The sequence below is a fragment of the Bombyx mori genome, chromosome 5 (assembly GCF_030269925.1).
Source record: "Bombyx mori chromosome 5, ASM3026992v2".
NCBI lineage: Eukaryota > Metazoa > Arthropoda > Insecta > Lepidoptera > Bombycidae > Bombyx > Bombyx mori.
This window is the reverse complement of record NC_085111.1, coordinates 1821056-1848127: the sequence shown is the minus strand read 5'-3', so window position 1 is coordinate 1848127 and position 27072 is coordinate 1821056. Positions and strand designations below refer to the sequence as shown.

The window sequence follows — 27072 nt, the reverse complement described above, 5'->3', positions numbered from 1 at the left end:
CCTGCCATGTAAAAGGCGATTTGAGCAAAAATCGACTAAATTAATAAAAAGTAGGTATCACTAAAAATTTGACATTGACATTGGACAATTGAATTCACTTGTAGTTTTGACAGGCACAGAAATTCTAAAATTGAAAATTATCTTGTGACTGCCTTGCGTCCTTCATTTGTTTTAATTAATTAATTAAAATGGCCAGTGCAGTCGCTAAGGTGCCGACTCTTATTAATAGTAAGTTTTAATATTGAGCTTGATTTTGCTGTACAATATACATTTTAGTGGTTATTTTGATTATGTAATTTGTTCAACACCAAACCGTGCAAATTAAACGAAACATTAAATCGGATTAGATAAAAAATAAGATTTATGCACTTTTAATATGCCTTTTTTAATGAAATAAAAACATCTATAAACATTACATTTTTTGTAAAAAACCCTTTGCAAGCGAACGACCAAATCTGTTTTGATCGAGACCTGAATAACCTGAAAACTTTGAGTTTCAATAACTGATAAAATTTCATTTTAGCTGCCATCACTCAGGCGAGGCCAAAATTAAATATTTTTATGAAATATGCTCGCGTTGAACTTGCTCCACCCAAGCTAAGTGAGCTGCCTCAGATTAGACAAGGCATCGGTAATCTGATCACAAGTGCTAAGACAGGAGCATGGAAAAGGCAAACAGTCAAAGAGGCCACACTAAATGTTCTGGTTGGAGCTGAAGTCATCTTCTGGTTCTACATTGGTGAATGCATTGGCAAACGTCACCTTGTTGGATACGATGTTTAAATTTTTAATTTAAGAATAAATCTGTAGAAATTATGCAAACGTCAATAAATAATTGATTAAATTTGAGATTTTCACTACCTGGTTAGGGAAATTTTATATTTTGGTGTTGCTCTTTAAATTAGTTTACTAAGTATAATTGAAAAAAATAACAACAACTGATTTTTTGTATTTACTAGCTATTCACAAGCTTTAGTAGTATTTTCATTTTATTTCAGTAATATTTCTTTTTACTACAACTTAGTGTCATTGATTGTGGTAGATTTTAAATAATAGAGTACTTACTAGTAACTTACTAGTAATTACTAGTTCTTATGAAAAGGAACAAGGAAAAAGATGATTTACTAAATAAATAAAAGACCTTCTATAAGTATTATTATGGCTACAATTTATTTAATCTACATTAAATTACAAAGGAGCACATTGTAACATAAAGTTATAAGGATTACTAGCACTTGTGAATTTTAGTTCGGTTTCCAGATCAGAAGGTCCTCTGAGCCACAAACGATCTCTGTAGTAATTCGCACAAGATAAAAATTCTTTATCTGTGTATCTTCCTACTTCGATAGGCACAAAGGGGTCTAGATGTTCAAAGCCCTGAAACAATAAATTTGATTCAAAACATGTAATATGTATATGTATATTTTTTTCTATCAGCCCACAGATCCAACAGCCGGACATAAGCCTCCCCCAAGCCTCGCAACTAAGATCGATCTTGCTCTGCTTGCATCCAGCGGAACCCCGCAAAACCTCAATACCGCAAATATGGTGCGATAATGTCACTTATGCATATTATGTAATTTTTCATGAGAAATATTGGAAAATTCAACATATTATTATATAGTTCCGCTAGACTATAGAAATAAAATAATATTTAAACTACAACTTTAAACTTCATCAGTAAAAGCAAACATCTCTCTCGTCTCACTAATAACTATTTAAAATGTATTTTCTCATACTCAGTTCAGTGTTAACAAAAATTGCATAAGTAACTTTATAGCACTGTATGTGCGATATGTCGTCGGTTCATCATGTGGGAGGCCTTTGTATATTATGTTAGCATAATCGGTGATCCATAAAAATCTAAAGATAAATACAATTGATCTATTAAAATAAAAATTCGTTCAGATTATAGACCGAGAATGCAATATAGTCAATAACTAGCTGACCTGGCAGACTTCGTAGTGCTTCAATCGATAAATAAAGTTTAGCTCTTAACTTTTGTATAAAATAAACTTAAAACAAACAAGAGGAATCCGTCCGAGGGGGGGACACATCAAAGGTAAAACAAAATTGTTATTTTTATTTAATTCCGATCATTTTCATATTTATCGACCTTTTAAACCTTCTCTGAACTTTCACAAATAATTCAAGACAAAAATTAGCCAAATCGGTCCAGCCGTTCTCGATTTTTAGCGAGACTAATGAACAGCAATTCATTTTTATATATATAGATGATGGCAATATTCACATGTACCATACAAACCCGATATCAAAATTAACTTTATGAGTAAATATTATATCCCAATTACAACACATAATTTTAAATGATTACTTTGCAATTATTCGCAATCTTGTTAGTAGATTTAAATTATCTCTTCATTATAATTATTATATATGCAAGATTATAATATTTATGAATTCAAAATGGGGCTCAAACTGGAACAAACGACTTCTTTGTAGCATTGTTGAAATCCACTAGCGACGATAACCACTCACCTCCAGGTGGACCCCCACCATGCTCGTTTTCTACAAGGGTAATAAAAAAAGCAAAAATAGCCCAAACGGTTGTGTATACCAATTGCAGCCTCAAATATGCTCTACCATCAGTGAACATTATGTGCATACTTCTGTTACACTAACTAATAGCAGGTACCTTTTTGTATAACAAGTATCTGGGTAGGAAACTCTCCTGGTTTTCATCTGGCACAGCCAGTTGATCTATTGTTAATACTACAACTCCATTGTTCTGAAAAGAGATATTCAATTTAATGTATGTTGTGTAGTACCTACTATATAGAGACAAATTGTTGTCAATGCAGAATTTTATTACGAAAATTGAACATTCAATGTCCTTAAGGCAGAATCTTCTTCTGCGCGCTATGGTGGCTAGCATAATACAATATGAGATATACAAGACGTCAATTCTGGGACAAGGTAATTCACTGATCAAAGTAATACATGAATAAACCAAAGATGCAATTTTTTCCCCTACCTAAGCTAATGGCCTTGAGAGGCCATTTCAGCGTAACCCTAATAAGTAGGTAAGCTCACAGAGCTCAAACCTGATTACGTTGCTAACACTAACCAAGAGCCGTGCTTCGGGGAATCTACCACGGGATCAGAAACGCGGCCCACTGAGAAGATCCGGCGAGAAACTCAGTGGCCTGTCTGGGGGTTAATATACTCGCCGAGCCCTTCGTCGTAAGCGACGGGTTCGACAAGAAAGATGATCGGTGCTTGAGGTACCTAAAAGGAGCTTTAGTGGATCGGGAGAATCCGAAATGACGTGTTTTGGGCGACGTTTTTTTTATTATTTTTTGCTTAGATGGGTGGAAGTGCTCACAGCCCACTTGGTATTAAGTGATTACTGGAGCCCATAGACATCCACAACGTAAATGTGCTACCCAGCTTGAGATATAAGTTCTACGGTCTCAGTATAGTAACAACGGCTGCCCCACCCTTCAAACCGAAACGCATTACTGCTTCACGGCAGAAATAGGCAGGGCGGTGGTACCCACCCGCGCGGACTCACAAGAGGACCTACCACCAGTAAACGTCGACTGTTTACCATTCGGTCCGCAGGATCGGGAATGAAAGATGCGAACAAATTGAGTTAAATATCCTCCTCCTCCTTGCGTCGGTTTCCTCATTACTGAGGGTCGTGGTCATGGCCTTGAAACAGATTGTTTTTTATAGTGCACCGCCATCTGTTCCTATCTGCAGCTGAGTGCAGAGCAACGTGCACTGTGGTATCTAGGGCTGCACGAATCTGGTCCGTCCAACGGGTCGGGTTCCTGCCTCTTGGTCGCTTGCCCTCGACCTTTCCAGTGACCATCAATTTCTCTAAGTTGTCACTGTCTTTCCTTGCGATGTGGCCAAATATACAAACCAATTAAACCAATGTTCTGTTCACTCACCCAATCATTTTTAGTGAGCTCCAGAAACGAATTGGTCAGTGTCACCTCTTCGGGCTTAATTTTCTTTTTGGTGGGCGTGTTCAGTCGCGTCATTGGATAGTAGAAACTGTTGAAGCCGTCAATAGCGACGAATGTTTTGCATCTACGAAGGTATTTTTTTTATGATATAATATATTATTTAATTTAATTCGAATAAATATACAAACAGAAAAATCTTTAAAAAAAGGTATTAATAAAAGTTTCAACTTAAACAAAAAAAGGTATACCTACTAGTGATGGGCGATGAAAAAATCGTAATCTTTACAAAATTACATTCTAATCTAAGTATTCCCCACTTAACGACCAGTAGCCTTGAAGTGCTATTTTGGCTGTACCTTGACAGGTGGGCGAGCTGGTTCACAGAGCTTAGCCTCGGAGACTTTGCTAACACATCGGGAATGACATCGGCTTTCGTAAGTACGAGAGGCGGTGCTAAATTTAGGACTAACCAACTTATTCCAAGTTGTGAAAAATTAAATGAATAAATGCCTTACTGTTTACTGTTAGAAAGTATTTTGATCTCTAGGAGGAGTGCATCGATGACGTCACAAGCGTATTTGACTCTGTTTATGCCGTGCTCTACGAGTGCCGCTATGGGGGAACCAGCTTCGGTCTTCTCTCGCTTGCTCCATTCATAATCTTTAGAGATTTTTAACTGTAAATCGTAGCATTTACTGTTAGAAAACAAACTTTGACAAAATTTGTGGTATTGTGTTTATATATTATTATCATCAAGCCTTGTTTTTTGTGGTATTGCCGTACATAGCCCCATCCGGTTTAAAACTGTACGAAAATATACTTATATTTACTCCTTGGGTGGAAGCATCGATTCTTGCAATAGGCAACTTTTTGGCCCCTGGCATTGCTGACATCCATGACCGACAGTAATGACTCACCATCAAGAAGGCCATGTACCATTTGTTAGCCTACAAAGGCAATAAAAAAAACCGCTGGAATAATAACACTCGGATCAAAAGTTACAGCCACTATGTAGCTTAAATAGATAAGATGGTAAAGTAATACTCACCTCACAGTTTTTCAGCAATGCCTGATTCTGAGTCTTGAAATGCAACAGCCACTCGGCGGCGTCCAGGGGAAGATCGACAAAGCCTTCTTTTGTCTGAGAATTGGTCATTTCTTTATGACGAGGAGTTCTTCGTAACCATTCTGACACTAGAATATGGATGAGAATAATATCAAGCAATCATTAGTGCGTCTAACTACTAACTTATCCTTACTAATACTATAAATGCGGAGTGAGTGAGAATTTTTTACATTTTCATGTTCTACTCAACCATGATATGTATGTTTGGGTGGACGAGCTCACAGCCCACCTGGTGTTAAGTGGTTACTGGAGCCCATAGACATCCACAACGTAAATGCGCCACCCACCTTGAGATACAAGTTCTAAGGTCTCAAGTATGGTTACAACGGCTGCCCCACCCTTCAAACCGAAACGCATTACTGCTTCACGGCAGAAATAGGCAGGGTGGTGGTACCGACTCGCGCGGACTCACAAGAGGTCCTACCACCAGTAATTACGCAAATTATAATTTTGCGGGTTTCATTTTTATTACACGATGTTATTCCTTCACCGTGGAAATCAATCGTGAACATTTGTTGAGTACGTATTTCATTAGAAAAATTGGCACCCGCCTGAGATTCGAACACCGGTGCATCGCTCAACACAAATGCACCGGACGTCTTATCTGTTAGGCCACGACGACTTCGAAATGTGGTTAATGGTCATTGTATGATCGATTGTAAGTTTATCATACAGTTGATAAATAACTGGAATAAATTTTACAGTGTTAGGAGTTACATAATGTGGCAGGTAGCCATCGTACAACACAAGATATTTGACAAATGCCTGAATCTCGCTTATGACATTTTCAAGATAAGCTTGCATATATACAAGTTCCAAACAACAACATTTGGACCATCTCGGTCTACCGAGCCACCCACTCGGTGGAAGATCTTCTCCCCGTCGTTAAGCCTTTCACAATAGCATAAAAACGTTATTAATGCAAAAGTGACAGTCATTGTACAGAAATAATTTGACCTTGAGAAAGAAAACTTTCATCCCATTATTAAGCATGGATCTTTCATACAAAAGATACAAAGTGTATTCCAAATGATTAAAATTATGAGCAGCTAGCTAGTTCAGTAATAAGCAACAATCTTACTGTTTAGTTGCAAGTAAATTATAGACTTACCCCATGGAACATGAAGAATAAGGTAGCCTTCTTCAAGTGCATAGTGTAGGAGGTGGGCCAATGTCAATGATTTACCTGAACCTTTTTCACCATCTGATTTAATGCTAAGGAATATCTTTATTAATTGACATTAAACAAAAATTATACACACACACAATAAATGTAGAGTATACCTACTTATCTATAAGTCAGATCAAGATACAGAAAAGTATTACTTAGTGGGTTTTACCAGGTTTTACTTTTACTTTTACTGGTGGTAGGACTTCTTGTAAGTCCGCACAGGTAGTACCACTGCCCTGCCTATTTTTGCCGTGAAGCAGTAATGCGTTTCGGTTTGAAAGGTGGTGCAGCCATTGTAACTATACTAAGAGACCATAGAACTTATATCTCAAGCTGTTTTTTTTTTGCTTAGGTGGGTGGACGAGCTCACAGCCCACCTGGTGTTAAGTGGTTACTGAAGCCCATAGACCTCTAGACATCTACTACGTAAATGCACCACCCACCTTGAGATAAGTTCTAAGGTCTCAGTATAGTTATAGGCGCATTTACTGGGCTGTGAGCGGGTCCACCAATCTAAGCAATTAAAAAAAATTACAATTGACACTTGGGCCTCATGTAAGTGGCAAATCTCGCATTGAGATGTTTTCTACTGTCTAACCTTATTCAATCAAAACATCTTCACAAATGGATGAGCTCATGGCCTATCTGGTGTTACTGAAGCCAATAAACATCAATAACATGTCATCACCCACCTTGAGAAATAAGTTCTAAGTCTCAGTTTAGAGTCCAATGGTTGACCCACTCTTAGTACCAAAATGCATTATTGCTTTATGGCAGAAATAGGCGGGGGTGGTTGTATCTCCCATGCAGCCTTAGAAGACACTCTACAACTACTAAAAAATGTTTAAGATATTCTTTTTAGCTTAACTGTCACACAAACATATTTCTAACTGTGAAGCATGTACATATTATTGTCTCCCATTCTGTATGGAAATAGTTTCCTTAATACAAGAAGTAATGTGGCTGTACTGTAGTGTTTAATATCCCATTATGGAATTTACCTCACTTATAATAGGCATAGCTTAGTGCAGTGAATGTGTTAAAAAAATAATTTTATCGCATATAACTGATATTACCTTTACCTATTATAATAGATACAAATGTGTTAAAAGGATACAGAGTACATATCTTATAACTGGCTTGTTCATATCCGAGGCTCTGATGCAATCCATTATATCCAAAGCAGGCTGTCGCACCATTATGGCTGTTTCAGTGAATGTCTTTGTCTGCTTCATGAAACTCTTTGGTAAGCCACCATGATTGAACAACTGCTTGCACAAGTCTGGCTTTATAGTATAGAAGAGGCCTATTTGATTTTCATTGTGTTGAGCCTGCAATTATGAGAGGCATGTTTGTTTTTAAAAATACTCTAACTGGGAATCTAACATTGGCCCCTGTGGTAGTTAGTCAGTAGTTAGTGAACTACTAGATAAGCAAAGTGAGCAAAGCAAGAAAAGGGTTTCACGATGTGATGTCTATGGATTCGGTAAGCACTTTAAATCAGGTGGCCATAGCTCATAGCTTGTTCATGTGAAAGGCTAGGTGATAAAAATAAACATTACTTTTCATTCCAGAAACAAGTATACGCAGTTTATACATTGAAAATATTTTTATAGCGCAAAAAACTGATGTTGACATAGATAATAATACAAAATTTGAAAATAAAAAAAATTAAAGTTTGGGTATTTGTTACTCAATCAATAGAAAATATCAGTAAGGATCTTTCATCTGTTCGTTTTACAAATTTACTTACAGGATAGATTTCACTTGTTCTGAATGTGACTGCCTGAGAATAGCGGCGACAAAGATGCTTCCAGTTACGGGTAAACATTATAAACGCACTTATTTAAATAAATATTTAAAATAACAATAACATAACCTAAATAACCTAACTTCTTTTTATTTCTTTTTAAATTATTCTAATGGCCTGCATTCTAGTCTTTTGAGTCGTGTATTATCTATGTGATGTCATAGATATCAGACTTAGTCACTGAAGTATATAGGTCTATGGACTTAGTTTGTATTATGTGGAATACAAAACTAGGTATCAACCCAAATACAACTTTTAAATTTAAAACTTCATGGGATTACCATTATTATAATTACAATTTATTACAGAATACTTCAAAACACTACCTTGTTTTTTTAAGCCGGAAGTTGTGTTTTAGGCCTGCCGGAGACAGAATTCAGGAGAAATAGGGTAACCGGGGCCACCACTTCTTCTAAATCTGCCGTCAAAGTAAACGGCTGACGTAAAGGCGGTGATCTTACCTGGGAATTTCAAGTTTTACATTTAAAGTGTATTTGATACCTATCGCCTAAGATGTATTCTACGCGGGTCCGGATCTGTATGTTGTGAATCAATTGAACGTGAAGTATGGCTAGAACCACTAAAAAAACTTACACAACTCCTTTGTTCTGTTGAATAATTTTAACGTTTTAGAACCCAACTTTTACAAATTATTTTGGTACTGAAATGTAGACGTCTAAAATCATACTAAGAAGGTTACATGGACGCTCCTTGCGTCATATAGGTGCAATTACTGTTTTGATCTGTGTGCTTAGTGCGAGTTTTTTAACGTTCTCGATAGCGTAAAAGTTAATCCAACTTTGTATGCAGTTGGAACAGCGCCCCTAGCGGCAATCGAAGGCAAACGATCCCATTCCATACAAATATGAGCGAACTTTTACGCTATCGAGAACGTTAAAAAACTCGCGCTAAGCACACTGGAATTTACCAACAGGATACCATCACAAATAAAACTAAAAAAAAATTTTTCTATCATTATACAGAAAACAAAGACACTCATTTTAGGAATCACTATATACTTTATTATAAATATACACTACTTTTTATTTTGCATCCTTTTTTTCTTGAACAAGCTCATAGGCCTTGTGGAATTACATTTCTTTTTGTCTTGAGTATTATTGGCTTTTTCTTGAATATCTTTGACGCCGACAGTTTTAATTAAATCTTCCTCATGTAATGTCGGAAAAAGTACTTTTTTATTTGCTTTAAATGAATTTTCAACTTCGACAAAATCTTCATTAATGTATTTAGATTTCTTCAGTATAGAAGTAGCTCCAATTATTAAATTTGGGAACATTTCATACACATCACTTGGTTTTCGAATACCTTTCTCCGGGCAATACATCTCTTGACTTGGCTCTACATCACTGTGTTTGAAAAGAATCTCTAAAGTTTCCGTATCACTGTTATCAGCAAATGAAACACTCTTTTTTAGTTTTGTCTCATTTGTATCTTGGCATTTATCATCATCTATTTCTACCTCTAATTCTTGATCTTGTTCTTCCAAATCAAAATTTTCATTTAGTAATATATGATCTAATCTGAAAATATATTATGAATGAAGACATGTGAATTTATTAATTTTTTATTTTATTTGAATTTTGTGCTTTATGTTTCTTCAGATTTAAACACATAAATAGTATGTATGGGTTATAAAAATTCAGTATTTGTGAAGGTGAACAGGTGTAGATAGTGGAACAAATTCAGATTTAAGGTATAGGTAAATATAATAAAATAGAGTACAACCCAAATTTTTATTATTATTGATGAAATGTGTAAAGATAATTTAATTTTTTAACACATAAATTTTTTTTATTATCTTTACATGTTTCATCAATCGTAATAAAAATTTGGGAAAACCCTTAATTATTTATTTATGGCAGTGACCAATCATAATAATATGGTAAAATACTGCCATATTGTTTCAATTCAATTAAAATAAATTAATATGCATTATTATTCCTCCATGAACATTATTTATAAATGTATATTTTTATATATTGGTATCAGGAGTTTAATTCTCACATAGTGATTAGTTACTGGGTGTACACTTGATAGTGTAAATTTACAGAAGTTTTTCCAGTAGTAAATTTAATAACTACTCTTACTACTACCTACTTTACTGGTTTATGTTTACCTGTCCATTTCATCTTCTAGCTCTTCCAGTTGTTCCATCTCATCCAATTTCGATATTAATTCCTGTTCTGTCTTACCTTCGGTTATAATTTCCCTATTTTGCAATTGGATCAATTTACGTTCTAATTCAGTCTGTTTCTCTATAACTTGCTGCAATAGCTCCATTTTGGAATTATGTCCTGGAATATTGACTTTTGAAATTAAATTATTGTTCTCCTGAATTTGTTTAGTCACTAGATTAGTTTCTGTTGATTTTATTTCTTCAGGTATAAGTTTATTATTGTTGACACTTTCAACTTCATTCATTTTTAATAGAGCTTCTTCCTGTTCAACAAAGGGATTTTCAGTAAACTTGAATTTCGAGTTATTATTCATCTCCACTAACTCATTCTCTAATTCTTCTTGAAGTTCAAGTTCATCTAACCTGTTCCAAAGCTCTTCATCAGATATTAGATTATTTATTTTTTCTTGAATCTGCTGGTCTTTTTTATATTTCCTTACATTTTGTCTGTGTTTTATTCTCCAGGCTTTGTCTTCTTCTTCAGAATATATTTCTACTATTTCTTCGGCTTTAGTTCCATAAATGTTTTCATTGCTAAATGCTATTTGACTTTTCAGATAATCATATTCTTTTTCGTACATATCTACTTTGGTTTCAGCATCTTGAAATTTAACATAAAACAAAGATTTACAATCAATGCATACATTTGACACTAATTCATTTATATATAATTTATGTGAGAGATAATTTAGGTGCGTGGCATTTACGATGTCTATGGACTTCGGTAACCACTAAACAGCAGGTGTACTGTGACATCGTCCACCTGTGTCCCAGCAATAAAAAAATTAAAAAAATCATATTCATTTCAGGTTCAATAATTTGCCTTAGCCTGATTAGTAGGCACTTTCTACTGAAATGATTTTTCTTTGTGGATATAGTGCAGGTTATGAAAATTCTACCACAATATGAATGACTCAGTCTTAGCTTAAGTTTGATGTTACAGTTGAATAGGAAACACTATCCTATCATTCAATTTCAATCTTAAACTGGCTTTAGTACCCACATACAAATTTAGTGCTTAGTTTTAAGAGATTTACTATGAATTGCCTTTTTATTAAATTCCTGATAATGTAGCACTATTGCATGAACTATATTCACAGGTACACGAGTGAGAGTAGGATGTCAGGAGCAAAATAAATTGATCCACCCTCTTGTTATTTGTCTATGGCTACAGCAATCCATTCATGAAATAAAAAAAATTGGCTTGAATTTTTGAGACTGACCATTTCATCAAACCTTTATTTATTGAAAACAATTTCTAACATATTACTGTGTCAAAATCATGATAAGATAGTTATTATTCAATACAATTAAGAAATCTAATTCATGACTCAATGTATCATGGCTACATAGACAATATGGGTCTGCGGAGGGACTTCGGTTCCCTCTGTATTTTGTACCGTATGTTCCATGGGGAGTGCTCTGAGGAATTGTTCGAGATGATACTGGCATCTCGTTTTTACCATCGCACCGCCCGCCACCGGAGTAGAGTTCATCCATACTACCTGGAGCCACTGCGGTCATCCACAGTGCGTTTCCAGAGGTGTTTTTGCCACGTACCATCCGGCTATGGAATGAGCTCCCCTCCACGATGTTTCCCGAGCGCTATGACATGTCCTTCTTCAAACGAGGCTTGTGGAGAGTATGGAGCGGTAGGCAGCGGCTTGGCTCTGCCTCTGGCACTGCTGAAGTCCATGGGCGACGGTAACCACTCACCATCAGGTGGGCCGTATGTTCGTCTGCCTACAAGGGCAATAAAAAAAAAAAATATGGGCTCTAGTATTTAGTTTGCCGGTAAGACAAGAGCACATTCACACATTTAAGAAATACATAAATATATCAAAAGGCTTCAATGACCACTTAATAGCGGGTGGGTGGCCTATTAACAGGCATAAAATTAAAATATGGTTTGGAATTTTTAAATATTATAATTCTAAATAAAAATTTATTTCTAATTTTTTTTTTTTAAATTGTAGGTTGCCCATAAAAATGTGTAGCATTTTTGTAATGTAACCAATCAATGTTTCTAATTGTGGTCAAAAGAATTACGATGATGATGAAATGGAAACGAACACAAACAATTCTTAAATACATTACAAAATATAAAAATTACATTTATGAAATTGATTTTAAGATTGAGTTTAAATTACCTTTTATTCTATGTTGTTTTAATATCTCGGCTTGTTTCAACGAACACTTGGCAAAATAATCGGCCCCTAAAGAAACCGTAATCTCATTTGTATGTATTATTTCACCTCTAAATAATATACGATTGCCTATTGGTACTAAAGTTGGTACTGTCAATTTATCCGCAAAAACATTTAAGTCAAGTTCTCGTAGTTCCTTTAAATAATTTACCCAGAATTGTAAATTCTTTTCATTCTCTGCAAGTCTCTGTAATTATTAAAATTGTTATTTATTAATTGGCCAATTTAAATAAAATTTTGTTGCAATTATTTACATACCTTAACGTAAATATCTGTTAGAAAATTCATTGCTTTGATGTAAGGTACAGGTTGTTACAAAAAAGAAACCCGTGTAGTATGTTTATACACTTTTATGGTTTGTTGGTATAGTTTCAATACGATTTTCTTAATTCTTAGGACCATTTCAATTAAATGTTTTACGCAAACGTTCACATTTCCTTTTACAAAAATGTAGGTAGACATTCGATAGAAGTAATAGTGTTCTGTGGTGTATAATCTATGATCTAGATTCTCAAAAACAGTAGGTACATAAAATGGGGTGATTAGGGATTGAGAGGTGAACGGGGAAAAAACCAGGAAAATCTTTCGACGCGCAATACTAGTTTTTTAATCGTTGCAAAATCTTCCATTTTTTGTAGTGTAATAGTATAATGTTGAAAGTTCACAAAACTACTCTGAATATGCATGATAATAGCTGCTAACTTATAAAAAATCGCATTTCAAATTAACTTCTTGTGGTGGTAATTATTTTAGTGCTAGAAACTTTGCTTTCTTTTGTTTATTTAATAATATTACGGTTTTACATAACAATAAAACCGATATTATGTGCCGAGAAGGAAAACATACAGCATTGTATTATGAAGAAGCAGTGTGTACTTAGCTTAGATTCCTTGTCTATGTCCAACCATAGACCGTCAATTTAGTTCCATCTTTAGCCGCTAGGTGCTGCCAGCAAGTATAAAGGAAGCGCAGCCATCTTTGATCTTCATAGTCTTCACCAGGAAGAACTTCCTGCAATGCTGTATGTTTTCCTTCTCGGCACATAATATCGGTTTTATTGTTATGTAAAACCGTAATATTGATGTGCCTTTGGAAAACATACAGCATTGTATTATGAAGACGTGTTTGTTATCTGCTGGTGAAAATATTAAGCACAACGCTATGATGAAATAGGTAAGATATAATAAAATTATGAAGCGCAATGATAATGTTCATAATTTATATAATTATTAAATCGAAAAAACACAGCTGTTAACTTTCAATAATTAAAAAATATTTATAAGTTTGTAATAAACATTTTATCTTGTATATACAAGAAAATGTATAAATTGTATAAATGATGTATATACAACATGAGTAAATGATGAGTAAATGTTTTGAAAAAAAGAATCTTGAGGATCTTTAGGAAGCTCTATTATTCGGCAATAATTATTTAAACGTTTGGATAATTTGCAATTGCCTCTAGAAAGTATTTCGTCCATTTGTTCATTATCAATCCATCTCAGAGGCTACTGCTGATCTACAACTTCTTAGAGATGGGTTGATGCCACTACCTCGTAAGGTTGAACGAAGACCAGTTTCCACTTACAGTACGGTATGCCGCTTTTGTGACAACACACATAGTTAGAAAAAAGTCCTTACGAATCTTACTGGGCATGTCTTTAGTTTCATGTTTAGAAAGCACTTATGCAGATTATTGACGAAAATGGATTTCAATTTTAGACCCAAAGACTGGTATCAGAAAGATGTTTTTCTCTGTTATCAAAGAAACTGTCTTTAGAAATGTTGAGCAAAGTAAGGTTATTAACTCTGCGTCCAGTAGCCAGCAACATGGTTGTTGGTGTCCTTCAAGCTACCTTGAGGCGTGATCTGGTGGCTGGGTTTGAAGAAAACCAATTTAGAACTAATCTCGGATCTCATGTGAATGGGACTATACTTAGTAAAGTTGTAATAAGTAGTTGAATTATGTTTAGTTATTCCGATGGCTTTTTTAGAATAGCAATTTTTATTAGAGAGCTTGAGAATGTTTGCTGTCCTACATGTATGTTGTCCACAGAAAGTCGACAGCGCTGCTTTATGCAGAAGGATTGTTTTACAGGCAAAATTTTCTTTTTGGAAACGAAAACAGAATTTGGCAACATCTGCAGACTTAGGATCAATTTTAAAACTGTAGCACCATATGCACCATCTTCTAGTTGCTGGTAAGTATGCTGGCAAAGTGGATTGACACCAGCTACTTTTCAATAAATCTTCTCCTGTGTAGACCAGTCTATTATTTGTACAACCTCCCCCCCCCGTTTCTAAGCTTTCAGGGTTAATGTTTACCCTGTGGAGGAGGCAGGTTTTGGATTTCGTGCAAGTTATCTAGCGTTCGGGATCTGAGGGCTTGGAAACCCAAATGCTTTCGCTTAGTCTGGAAACACTACCAGGTAGGTTCCCTAGACACTGTTGAAGTGAGTCAGTACTCTGGGGAAAAGGTTGAGAGGAGGAATTCTCCATGCTAGTTGCATCCTCTACGGTCTGCTGAAGGTATCCAATCTTGGTCGGCGAATGGGTTTATATCCGGATGACCCCACTTTCGAAAAACTTTTGTGGTCACTTGTGGCAAAAAGTGCCATTTCGCAGGTTGATTTCCTCGTGATAGCCTATCGGCTACGATGTTGTATCTCCCCGAGAGATTATAAGCTGACAGTTATCTTGAACTTATCGCTTAGTTTAAAAATCGAAAGGTCAACCGCTAGTGAAATACTTTCAGATTCATTTTGATTGTCACTACCATTGCAAATTGTCACTACCATTGCAAATAGCTCTTTTGTGGTTGAGCCGTTTCAGTTGTTGAGCTGACCATAGACAGGACGTTAATATTTTGTCTAATTGTAACCCCTACCCATATCCGAAGCTTCCGTTGCCAGGAAATGGTTGGTTTTGTGTCTCGGCAATGTTTGACATGTGGCTCCGCGTCAGCACTGCATTTGTAATTGCCAGGAAATGGTTGATTTTGTGTATCGGCAATGTCTGACATGTGGCTCCGCGTCAGCACTGCATTTAATTGTTAACACATGCAGGATGGCCTGTTTTTTACGGGGGTGTTTTTTCTTGAAACTTCGCAAGAAAATTTGCAAGTTAACATAGATTGATGTAACTCCGTCAGGGTTTGAGCTAGGATGTTGTTGAGTGGCCACTTTATTTCTCGCAATTTTCCATCGAATCCCTAGACATGTCATCTCTTGAACCAGTGTACTAATTGATTTTTTGTAAGGCTGACTTGGCAGCCCAAATAATCAAAGAGCTTCACAGCTTATGTGGCCTGAAGACTCAACTTGGACTTCTTTTGATGGACCAGGAGGGACTTGCGTAGGTGGGATAACACTCAACATCCCTTTGCACGCAATGTTTCCGTGACTGAGCATGCTATGCAAGCAAAATAGGTGTATTTGTTTTCATGGACCAAGAGAAAGTCGCGTAGGTAGGTTAAAATTTGACTTCCCTATGTACGTAAGGTCTTCGCGACCGAGCATGCTATGGGAGCAAAAAAGTTTATTTGTCTTGGTGAAACAAGATCAAGTCGTGTAGGTAAGCTAGCACTTCGACTTTGCACGCAATGTCTTCGCGACCGAGCATGCTATGGAAGCAAAAAGGTGTATTTGTCTTCAAGGACCAAGAGAAAGTCGCGTAGGTACGTTAACATTTGACTTCCCTATGTACGCAAGGTCTCCGCGACCGAGCATGCTATGGGAACAAAAACGTTTATTTGTCTTGGTGAAACAAGATTAAGTCGTGTAGGTAAGCTAGCACTCTACTTTGCACGCAATGTCTCCGCGACCGAGCGACCGAGCACCCTACATAATGGAAATTGACATGCCAGCCCAGATAATCCAAAATCTTCACGGCTTCTGCAGCCTGAAGTTTCAACTTGGATTTGTCTTGGTCGACCAAAAGGAAGTCGTCTAGTAGACACTAGCACTCGAGTTCCCTTTGCACGCAAGGTCTCTGCGACCCGCATGTTATAGAAGCAAAAAGGTGTGGCTCTGAAGCCAGACCGAAGGGTAGGCATGTCATTTCATACTAACTCATAAGAAGGTACCGATTCCTTCCTGAAGGTACTGATACTGGTACCTTGGTACTGATCCTCAAGAAGTATCGACGAAATTTTGCGACAGATACTAGAAAAATATTCCTGAGAAATGTTCAATTTTATCATCCAGTCCCCTGGGTGGAGAAAGTTTGGTACCGAGGTGTCCGAAAACAGTTGTGTTTTATCTTTACGACCTTGTTCAACTCTCGAAAATCGAAAATTGGATGCATTGATCCGTCGCTTTTCTTCCGCAGAAAAAGCAATTTTTTTTTTTTTTTTTTACGGTATTTGGTAATCCTACATGGTTTACAAATTATTACAATTTTGGTGGCACTCAGTGCCTCCCGTCGGTGTCTTCAATTGCCCCCTCTGGATTGTGCCAGATGTTACAGACTATAATTGTTTATAATGTTTGGCTTGCCTTTTGTACGAGGTTGTGACAAATAGGATTGTAGCCCTCCGAGGGACTGAATAGATTTCAATTTAGTATTATCAAACAAAAATTCCTCAATGAGTGGTGCGTTGGCAACAGGATACTTTGTTAGAGATCACGGAAATTAAACTTTGACGTCTTATTTTTATCCATACGGCCCTTTTTTCCGCATACAATTTAAGACGCTTTTACGGATAACTTGTACGACGATTTGCCAAAGTTTTCAGTAATTATGTTACAAAGATTATTAGTTTAAATCTGTTGTGTTTTTGTCAAAATTTCCGTATTGACGAGATCAATTTGTTTACAACAATTTTCGTTACATTCAATTGTTACACACAGTTGATGCATTATTAGATTTACAACGTCACTGACCTGGTGGGATAACGAGCCGATTCGAAGATCGACCGTTACCTTTGAATCCCGTCGTTTCTTACGCAGAGACTCCTTTTGTTCTTTTTCGCTTGACGAGCTGTTCGAACGCGAGGCGTCTCCATCGCGTCTCGCCTGGACATCTTCCCTCTCGGATATTATGGAGCTTGACTCAACATCACCTCCAACAGATGACGCGTGATTCATGGCGTCCGATGATAGGATTGGTAAATAATACTCGTAATGATTGCAAAATAACACTCATAGAAACACAAAATAAATATTTTTTGCGATTAATAAGAAGTCGAATAAATATTTGTGGATTTGCGACTTCACAATACGAAAGTACACAACGCTATGAAGATCAAAGATGGCTGCGCTTCCTTTATACTTGCTGGCAGCACCTAGCGGCTAAAGATGGAACTAAATTGACGGTCTATGGTTGGACATAGACAAGGAATCTAAGCTAAGTACACACTGCTTCTTCATAATACAATGCTGTATGTTTTCCAAAGGCACATCAATAATAGAATATGACTGTGATTTATAAACGTTATTTAGTGTTTGAACCATCATATATATTACAGGTAAGTCTCAGTTGTTATTGGTTTTCATGTATTTGATAAAATAAAAATTCATGTAAAAATTTGTTGTTTTGGGGACGTATTGGGGACGTCTCAGGTACAAATAACAATGAAGAAGGAGTCAATTGGTATGAGAATATGTACGTGAAATGGAAACTACCTAAGTGTAAATAGGTACAGGTTTGTAGGGCTGTCTATGTAGCTATAACACTATTTTTTAAATTTGTTGGTAAGAATCTGGTTCATTGTCTAGAACTTTTATTCAAAATTATCAATGTGTTATTTTATGGTTTGGCAAATATTTATATTATCGTATTGTTTTCTATTTTTAGATATGCCTCGCGTGTACGTATCAAAGAGTGCAAAGCCTTATGGAAGATATGGTCCCTTAATATTAAAAACAGCAATAGAAGCCTATGAAATTGGGAATAAGTCTTTAGTTGAAATAGCTAAGCAATTTAATATAAGTAAGTCGATTTTGCACAGACATGTAACAAGAACAATGAAATCTCAAGGTGGACAAAAAAGATTAGGCAGTATGATATGATACTTTTGCCTTTTCAGTTGGAAAAATAAAACTACTACTACATCTATGACAAATGACAAAACTGACAAATATTCAACATCATAACATTCAAAAGTCAAAATATCGGTCGATATTAGTTTTTCTGAATTAATCGGGACTTGAAATTATTTTCTTAAATTAACTAAAATAAATGAAGTTATTTAGGGTAAACAGAACTTAAGGGCTTAAACAAAAAAAATCGGCCTGATCATGTCGGAAGAGAATAAATCAATTCTCCACGAACTATACGTATATTCGGAATGGAAACCTGAACCAGAATATATTGTGAGTAATTTTGTAGATTTTTTTTGTAAGAAAAGCATAACATATTAAATCTATATTTTTTTTACTACAGCAAAAACCTGATAACTTACTACTACCAGAAAACATATCATCTTTATGGAAGTGGCTTAAATTTTTTGGACCCAAGAAGAATTTAATAGACAGTGTAACTGCGTGAGTATTATCAAAGATTTTATATTAAACCATATCGTGTCAAAGAAATAGAATATGGATTTAATTTAACAATTTAATGGCCTTCTGGTGTAGTGGCAAGTGACATGGTTGCTACACAAGAGGGTCCTGGGTTCGAATCCCTCAAAGGATTGTATGATAAATATAAAATGTCTTTTCCAGGGTTATGCATGTATATTAAATATGTGTATGTGTATAATAAAAATCTTACATTTACTTCCGTTATCTGGTAACTGTAACACAAGTTCTTTAGTAGAACTTAGCATGGGACCAGATAACGTGGAGTGATTGTTTAAAAAAAATTTACATTTTCCAGTCATAAAGAAAACCACCAAAAGTGGCATATCGCTCTCGGAGATGAAGGGAAAGTCATTGCTGTGTTAACTGACAATATATTGGAGATTAGAACAAAGAGATCTGACTATGCTACTATTGCTGCTAGAACTACAGGTTAGATATTAGCTTCAATGATCATACCTCTGATAATAAGTCATTTTATGACCAATAGTTATTATTTGCGAATCTAATTGCAACTAAACAACCTGGTGAAGCTGGTATAGCCTTCTGAGGCTACCAGCATTTAGGTATACAAAAAGAAACTAAATTAATTAAACTAATATGAAATTTAGAATTTTTAAATCTATGTAGCAAGTAATAGGATTTGAAGTACTCTTAAAGCCTAATTATATTCACATTTAATACTCTTGCAAATTTATCTCTTGTTGAATTGAAAATTTGACAGGGAATTTTTGCTATATCATACTGTCATGTCCATGGAGGTACAAGACAGTAATTGGCTTCTAATTATAATTATCTTGATTTCATTGTTGACTACATAAAACAATGTTTGTTATAAATATAAAATTATTCCACAGTTAATAGGGATCCTTATTCACAATGGAGGAAACTCGTCTGGAGTCCTGATTGCTCCTTTGTGGTTCTAGCATATGGGAATGGCGTAGTTGGCTTCTTTGACTTGACTGCTTCAAACCTTTTCAATATTCCTATTGTAAGCATAAATGTTTTAAAAACTGTAATCGTAAATAATTAATTTTTAAAAATACTCGAATTAAATACTCAAACGTACAAACTGGGTAAATTCTGTACTGTACTTTTTGAGAAATTATGATTTTACAGATAGAACTGCTATTAATGCCAGTATATTATGAAACTATTTTGTTTCCTAACATTATTATTACTAGAATTAGTTTATGTTGATGTCTCTATTTACAATGATGCATTGCAATAAGGATTTATACAAATTTTGGCACAATGGACTTTACATTACGAGGTACAATAAATAAGCATGTGATAACTGAAGAAGGTATAATTATTTCTTCTGTGCTTAAAACTATATAATATATAAATATAATAAAATTAGATAAACAAATAAATTATAACAAAGATAACCTTTAGATTTCTACATAGATCTATGTGGAAATATAGTATTGTATGAACCACTTTAATATCCTAATTAAGAGTAAGGTATTTTTGTGACTAGTGGTTGTTCCACTATAATAATGGAACTATGAAAATATAAATAATTTCTTAAAATTATTGTATATTCATGAAGTATTATCGAAATCTATCTTAGTTGTTGTATAAAATAATAGGAAACCATCATCCATCCATGCAAAGTTTTGCTTTAAACACCAGCTAAGTCCATGCAAATTATAAGGACCAATTTGCTTGTACCCTGTATGCTTCAACACATTTACCACTCTTTGTCACTACATATTTAAAGTTTGTACCAACTACCGAATAATCCATTCTATGTATATGTGATTTTAAATAATAATAAGCAAACTCATCAACATTTTAGGAATGTTCAAGACCAGAGGGCTTGGAGTGTTCAGACAACACTCATGCAGTCGCCGACGTTATATTCATGCCACTTAGGGTCAAAGACACAAAATGGTAATATTTTATTCATAATAGGAATTTTTGAATAGAAACTTTTTACGTGTCCAACACCATCTTGTGACTCAGTTTGTCAACAATAATACAAGTCCCTAAAAAGTTAACTAAAAATGATTATGTATACATAGTAACGTGTACTAAATATACACCTCTACAAATACATGTCTCATGTTGTCAATTTCTCGAAACTTCGGATTTACTACGATTATGTCCATAGATTTTAGTGAAACTTGTTAAAACAGTGTGTGTTTAATTTATTCCTGCAACCAAAGTTTAGTTGTATTATCACTGTTAGCGATTTTATGTTAAATTGTAAGACTATTTACAGGAACTGGGAAGTTCTAATAGTGACATATGACGGTAAACTGCGTGGATATTTGGTATCGCAGACAGAAGGGTTCAAAATTCATCATACATTTAAATTCAGTGGAGGTGTGTCCGCTGTAGCATATAGTGATCGACATTCCACTCTTTACGTTGCTGGAGTACCTAGAGGTTCAGGAAAGGTAAGTTTTATTTTCACGGAGTTTTATGGAGTTCAATAATATGACAACAATACCGATTTTATTATTATAAAAAGTAATTTAAAATCAAATCCCGTAAAAAATTTACTATTGTACGTCAATTTGTGCTTGTGCAAGAAATTATTGAATTAAAATAATTTCACACAGTATAAGAAGTCAGATTGAATACATCATTCAGCAAGGGATACTGTGCTATGGTTAATAAAATATGTCAATTACAGTTTTCAGTAGTCTTTGAAATATTTGACCTTTAATAAATAAGTAATGTTTCCTTATACCTGCAGGATCCGTCATCGCCTCTAAGCGCAGGACTCACAGCCTGGCGGATACTAAATGACGATCCATTCTATAAACTGTCTGTTGTGTCGGACGAGCTCGAGGCGCAGTTGGCAAATCAAAGATTCCAGCTTTACATTCCATTTGTAACTTCTAAGAATTTAGTAAGCATATTTATTTAATATTCTCGAACCAATCGTCTACATTTTAACATAATTAAAGTAATATCATATAAGTCTACTATAGACAACTATATTATTGAATACTATAGTTGTCTATAGTATTGAATACTATAGTTGTCTATGACTGGGAAAAAAAATCCTCTACTATTTTGTATGTACTGTTGTAAATATATACTAAAGAAATATAGTCTCGAGAAGTCGAATTTTTTTGCCTTTACCACTATTCATTCAAACTGCAACATAATTTGTTTGGGGCTATAAAAATTACACAAGTTGCTATCATAATATATAATAACAAATATAATATGTAGTTGTAGATATTATTATATATTTTTTATTCATAATATTTATTGTTGTTGGTTTCCAGGCATTCATAGTCCAAATGCAGCTGTCGCCCGACGCGACTAGACTCGTATGTCTGCACTGCAACGGAGACGTCTCGGTGTGGCGCCTCCCGCTGCTGAAAGCGGAACATCGGTGGCCCTTGGACACTCAACCGCTGCACGACCTAAGGAATCCGCTGAGCAATGATGATAAACCAACCAAGAAGGACCCGATCAAATATTACGTGGCTGATGTTAACTGGTGGAGTGGCGAGGCGAGTACCATAGACAACGCGCTACATTTCACTTTTCGATCGTCGGCTTGAGACTGCTTACATTGTTATATGCCTAAACTTTAATGAGTGACTGAAAAAGAAAATGCAAATATTTTGTGAAACTTAAAGCATCAGATGCTACTTGCGTTTTGGACTATGCACTGTGAAGGGTTACTCGGTCGAAAATATTAAGCCAAAATTCAAACGACAAATCATAGTAATAATATATATTGTAATATGACAATAATAATATTGTTGCCTATTTGGAACTCATTAAATATTTCAAGCATAGGTTTTATAAAATGAGATTATTGATAGCACAGTATTACTATTTTTTCTCCTACCGACGCGAAAGTTCGGTTTTCGTCCCGCTGTACAGTGAAGAAAGTGTAACTTTTCCTCCTTGGGTACTGGCAAGTGCGCATGCGCGTGACGTCTGCTCTCACGCACCTAAAATTCTCGTTGTGCTCAGGTAATTTGCAATATCGTGTTTAGTGTAAAAGTGAAATAAACAAAAGGCAATAAAATTTAATAGTGAAGTATTAAACAAAGATGAGTTTATCAGACAGTTCTTGTTCAATTAGTAGTAGTTTATTTAAAAATTAAAAAACAGTTAATTGTTTAGAGTATGGGGGGCTCCGCCCCCTCCTACCCCGCGCCAGGGCTTTGCCCCTGGACCTTGGCTCGGTACTCCACGAACTTTCGGCCTGGTAGGAGAAAAACCAGTATGTGCACCCCGGGAAAAAAGTAGGACATCTCATCTCAGGAAATGTCCTACTTTTCTCCCTTGGTGCACAATGTAATATATATTTTTTTTCTTTTTTGTATTGAAGGCATTTAATGTGTTAGACTTTGAGAAAATAGAAATGATAATGTTTTGCAGTAAATTCCACAGTTAGATGGTTCATGATACAGACTAGATTCCTCCTCATGTCGTTTCCTCACTGCAGAGGGTCATGACCATCATATTTCGACAGGATTTTACTCCTTGTAATGTTCTTCCAGCGGCTCCGGTCATTGATCAATGCATGGCATGAAGGCACAGACTAGATTTATATATTATAAATGCCTAGCTTGTAGTATGAACACTAAAATGAACCATGCTTAAAATTCTAGGAAATAATAGTGTCCAGATTCAGCGGCGCCGTGTCTGTGTGTCCCATCCAGGACATGATGAACATTCTCGGGAAGAAACCCGAGTTCTTCCAGGGCGCACCACGGGTATGTCACATTATATATACTGTTACAACTATAGCTTATTTTGGGTGTCTTAACGACGAAAGGAAAGATCTTCCACCGAGCGGATGATATTGCTCGGTAGACCGACGGTCCGAATGTTGTTGTTCGGAACTTGTATATATGCGCTTTATCTTGAAAATGTCGTAAGCGAGATTCAGACATCTGTCAATTATCTTGCGTTGTATGATGGCTACCCGCCACACTTACCACAATACGCACGGGGTATATAACAATTAAATTAAACCTTTTTTTTATTCAATGAAGCCGTCTGAGGTATATTGATGCTAATATTTCATAAATGTAAATGGCAATGCCAACAACTTAATATATTTTTAAAGATTTTGTGACATGGGAACGTGTCCTTTAAGCCAACAAGTTTATATTGACGTAAACTAAATTGATGTTGTCGTTTTATATGTGTGCACTAAACACGCACAAATACACACGCACACGCACGACACTTGGCCTTAGATTGGTTGGACGCATGGCTCCCCGCGCACTCGGCTTAGGTCATGTAGAAATCATTCCACCAGACTCGTATACTTTTCATACACGAATTAAATATTAATTTAGCATCATTTGCCTTTATTATTAAACACCCACGTGTTCAAAAAAGTCATTACTTTAACAAACTATCGTATTGTTACGCGCTGGGGTTCGGAATAAATAAATGTTCCACCAAAGTACAAATTAAAACTGTATTTATCATTTAAAACACTCACAGAACACTGAAATTCTTAATTCGCTTCTTCCGCTTCGGTTCAGGTGATCCGTTCGCTGCTAAGCTTCGAGTAGTTCCGATTACTAACTGACTGCATGCCATCTCTGCAACGCTTTTATAGCTTTTACAGCCACATCCCTAGAATTATCGAGAACATTCCTCACAAGTCGAGTATTTTCGATGTGTGTTTCCGCTATCTGACAATAGATGGCGTTGTACTTTTCGAGCGTTTTAGATGTTACTAGATCCTTTGATATTCGTTTCGGCTATTCGGCGATAGATGGCATTACTTTTACCAGCGTAACAGTATAAAGTTTGTGCGAAGGCATCTCAGGTCAACGCCTATGAGACGCATCACGTAGCCCGTATCGACACGGGATGACGTTCACGTCATTTGTGTATTTAAGACGAGCATACGAAACTTATCACACGATTGCTGATGTCCACGCGCGACACTAACCACTCGCTATCAGGTGGGCTTGATGTTCGTCTGCCTACTTGGACAATAAAAAAAAACCCTTAGTCTACATTGTTATAATAATATAATCAATTTATCATAACTTCAAATCATAATATCAAGAAAGAGTTCAATCATCTCTTGCTATCACTATCAATAATCCTATCAAGCACATATTTTATGAACCCACTGAATTAATTCACCATAACAATTATGTGTTTGGATCAATTTTAATGTAATCTTGTATGTTACAAATGAACAGATCACGTGTGCTCACGAGGGAACATTCATGGTGCTGGAATGCGAGTCTAATGTGTTGCCAGCGAAGAAATCACGAAGTGACGAAAGTGTAAGTGAATTGTTATATAAATTGATACAATTATCTTAAATGTAAATAATATAAACTTAGAATAGGAGCCTCAGCACTATATGCGCACGATGGATTTTCGAGTTCTTTGGACACATTGCCAGAAAGATAGGTGTCAGCTTAGAGAAGGTGCTGGGTACAGGCAAGATATGCAGAAGAAGGCCCAGAGGCAGAAGTCCAATGCGTTGGTTGGACCAGATACGCTCCACTCTCAACACTTCAGTCCACGTTGCTATCCACACAGCCGAGGTCAGGCAGGAATGGCGCAGGATAATTGAGGAGAAAGTTGTTAGAGGAGGCCACGACCCTCAGCATTGACGATTATCGACGCAACGATGAGGATATTCTAAGTAGTCAATTCTACGTGCACCCCATCTCTATACCATACATTAAAGGCTTCGTCAAACAGAACGCGTACTTAGCGCGCGTCAGAACGCTAAACTGACGGCGCGCTATGACGCCGAGGTGTGTTGTACTACTATGGTAATATACTGTCAAACAGAGCGCCAGCGCTATAAGTACGCAACGCTCTGTCGTGGCGTTAGGACGCTTTGACGTCAGGCGTTGTAATTTTTTAGCGTCCGAGTGAATGTGTATTAAAATACTGGATAATGCCGGAAAATTGATAGAATTAGTTAGAAAATACCCATGCTTATACAATTCCACATCTGAATCACTCGACATCTTAATACTTTTAAATTTTCAGACTGCTATCGAAAGACACTATGATTTGGCGAATGTTACGTTGCGCCAAGGAGCGTTGGGCTCATCTAGTCAATTTTTGTGACCCGAAAATAGCGCGACGTTAAAACGCAGCGCTAAGAACGCGTTCTGTTTGACGAAGCCTTTAGAGAGGCGTTTCGACATGCTTTATCATAATATATACATTACATTATGATAAAGCATGTCGTTTTAATAACTTTTTTTTGGATGTCCAGATGGAAGTAGTGTCGACGGATAACGACGAAGAGGATACGATGTTTGAATTAACCAAAGAGCTGTTGAAGTCTGTGCTGTTCGCGATCACCGATATCGAGACCTTCCAGCCCAAGCCGAAGCGGATAACGGTCGTCTCCCGGGTGTACCGGCTGCTCGGAGTCAAGAGCACCACGCCCGCCGAACTATTCTCCAGGAAGGTGGGTTATACAGGCGTCACGTCGGTTATCCATGATCTTCACTTATCATCTTGTACATTTCAACTGTATCTCTTCTCGCGTCGTTTCTTTACTGCTGAGGGTCGTGACCATCATGTTTCAACAGGATTTTTTTCATTGTAATGTCCCTCTAGCGCCTCCGATTATTGGCCGCGTGAAGGACTTCGTGGACCTTGTCGGATCAAGTGTATCGTAGATGTTTTAATTATAATTGTTAGAGTAAATTTTTTTTAAATATTCCCATGCCATAGTCTAGTCAAGAGGTCAAGAAAATGATATGAAACTATTTACAAACCTGTGCGGTTTTCTATTTTTAAATAATAAGTAGCGCTGATATTCCGAACGCAGTCAAAAGGTTTATATCTCATATTAAAACCTAATGTCCATTTGTTTCCGATGACTACTTTACTATACATTACTCCTTATCCCACGTCTAGATTGAAAGCGGCAAGTACACGGAAGCCTTGGCTTTGGCTGAAGAGTTTGGGCTGGACAGCGACTTGGTGTATCAGCAGCAGTGGAGGAAGAACCCTGTCTCTACAGAGGCCATACAGAAGTACTTGGTGAGCACGACGGGCGTCGATATATCTAAATACATCTATATAATACAAAATACAACTAATTACAACGAAGATGAATTTTTGAATTTTGTTTTTTTTCTTTTTTTTTTGGCTCCAACACA

At 36.1% G+C, this 27072-nt stretch overlaps 4 protein-coding genes and 1 long non-coding RNA gene across 6 annotated transcripts in view; 3 read left to right on the top strand and 2 right to left on the bottom strand.

Moving 5' to 3' along the window:
* The first annotated feature begins 120 nt into the window (after positions 1-120).
* Positions 121-844, top strand: LOC732934 (H+ transporting ATP synthase subunit g). The gene is made up of 2 exons (NM_001046933.2): positions 121-228; positions 524-844. The coding sequence occupies exons 1-2, from the start codon at positions 189-191 to the stop codon at positions 781-783; spliced, it is 300 nt and encodes a 99-aa protein (NP_001040398.1). The 5' UTR covers positions 121-188; the 3' UTR covers positions 784-844.
* Positions 845-1142: 298 nt separating this feature from the next.
* Positions 1143-8479, bottom strand: LOC101740588 (small ribosomal subunit protein mS29). Of its 2 annotated transcripts, none has more exons than XM_021348047.3 (8): positions 8372-8479; positions 7353-7566; positions 6176-6268; positions 4987-5132; positions 4454-4614; positions 3921-4062; positions 2657-2749; positions 1143-1377 (listed from the first exon to the last, which is right to left on the bottom strand). In XM_021348047.3, exons 2-8 carry the CDS (start codon positions 7468-7470, stop codon positions 1189-1191), a joined length of 942 nt encoding a protein of 313 aa, XP_021203722.1. In that variant the 5' UTR covers positions 7471-7566; positions 8372-8479; the 3' UTR covers positions 1143-1188. The 2 variants fall into 2 exon arrangements, with proteins under 2 accessions (XP_021203722.1, XP_004926248.1); XM_004926191.5 differs by having other exon boundaries at positions 7989-8460.
* A 565-nt stretch (positions 8480-9044) lies between these two features.
* On the bottom strand, positions 9045-13250 carry LOC101740727 (unconventional prefoldin RPB5 interactor-like protein). The gene is made up of 4 exons (XM_004926192.5): positions 12708-13250; positions 12393-12636; positions 10183-10843; positions 9045-9586 (listed from the first exon to the last, which is right to left on the bottom strand). The coding sequence occupies exons 1-4, from the start codon at positions 12735-12737 to the stop codon at positions 9082-9084; spliced, it is 1440 nt and encodes a 479-aa protein (XP_004926249.2). The 5' UTR covers positions 12738-13250; the 3' UTR covers positions 9045-9081.
* A 34-nt stretch (positions 13251-13284) lies between these two features.
* Positions 13285-16586, top strand: LOC134198867 (uncharacterized). Its single transcript, XR_009973121.1, has 2 exons — positions 13285-13622; positions 14506-16586. It is a non-coding gene; the product is annotated as an uncharacterized LOC134198867 (long non-coding RNA).
* Positions 16587-18526: 1940 nt separating this feature from the next.
* LOC101744793 (NBAS subunit of NRZ tethering complex) overlaps positions 18527-27072 on the top strand; it is a 36043-nt gene continuing 27497 nt past the window's right edge. The window contains exons 1-12 of the mRNA XM_062668534.1: positions 18527-18763; positions 18834-18934; positions 19269-19402; positions 19828-19961; positions 20775-20869; positions 21201-21378; positions 21681-21836; positions 22222-22452; positions 23569-23673; positions 25132-25218; positions 26175-26372; positions 26828-26953. Coding sequence (XP_062524518.1) covers positions 18689-18763; positions 18834-18934; positions 19269-19402; positions 19828-19961; positions 20775-20869; positions 21201-21378; positions 21681-21836; positions 22222-22452; positions 23569-23673; positions 25132-25218; positions 26175-26372; positions 26828-26953 — 1620 coding nt within the window. The 5' untranslated portion in view covers positions 18527-18688. The remainder of the gene's footprint in view (positions 18764-18833; positions 18935-19268; positions 19403-19827; positions 19962-20774; positions 20870-21200; positions 21379-21680; positions 21837-22221; positions 22453-23568; positions 23674-25131; positions 25219-26174; positions 26373-26827; positions 26954-27072) is intronic.

Coding starts and splice junctions, on each gene's coding strand:
- LOC732934 (NM_001046933.2), top strand. CDS start 189: ATGGCCAGTGCAGTCGCTAAGGTGCCGACTCTTATTAATA. Junction 229..523: donor GGTGCCGACTCTTATTAATA/GTAAGTTTTAAT, acceptor ATTTCATTTTAG/CTGCCATCACTCAGGCGAGG.
- LOC101740588 (XM_004926191.5), bottom strand. CDS start 8,066: ATGTTTACCCGTAACTGGAAGCATCTTTGTCGCCGCTATTCTCAGGCA. Junction 5,133..6,175: donor TATTCTTCATGTTCCATGGG/GTAAGTCTATAA, acceptor TCCATATTCTAG/TGTCAGAATGGTTACGAAGA. Junction 4,615..4,986: donor CATTGCTGAAAAACTGTGAG/GTGAGTATTACT, acceptor TACGATTTACAG/TTAAAAATCTCTAAAGATTA.
- LOC101740727 (XM_004926192.5), bottom strand. CDS start 12,737: ATGAATTTTCTAACAGATATTTACGTTAAG. Junction 12,637..12,707: donor TAACAGATATTTACGTTAAG/GTATGTAAATAA, acceptor TAATAATTACAG/AGACTTGCAGAGAATGAAAA. Junction 9,587..10,182: donor CTAGAAGATGAAATGGACAG/GTAAACATAAAC, acceptor ATATATTTTCAG/ATTAGATCATATATTACTAA.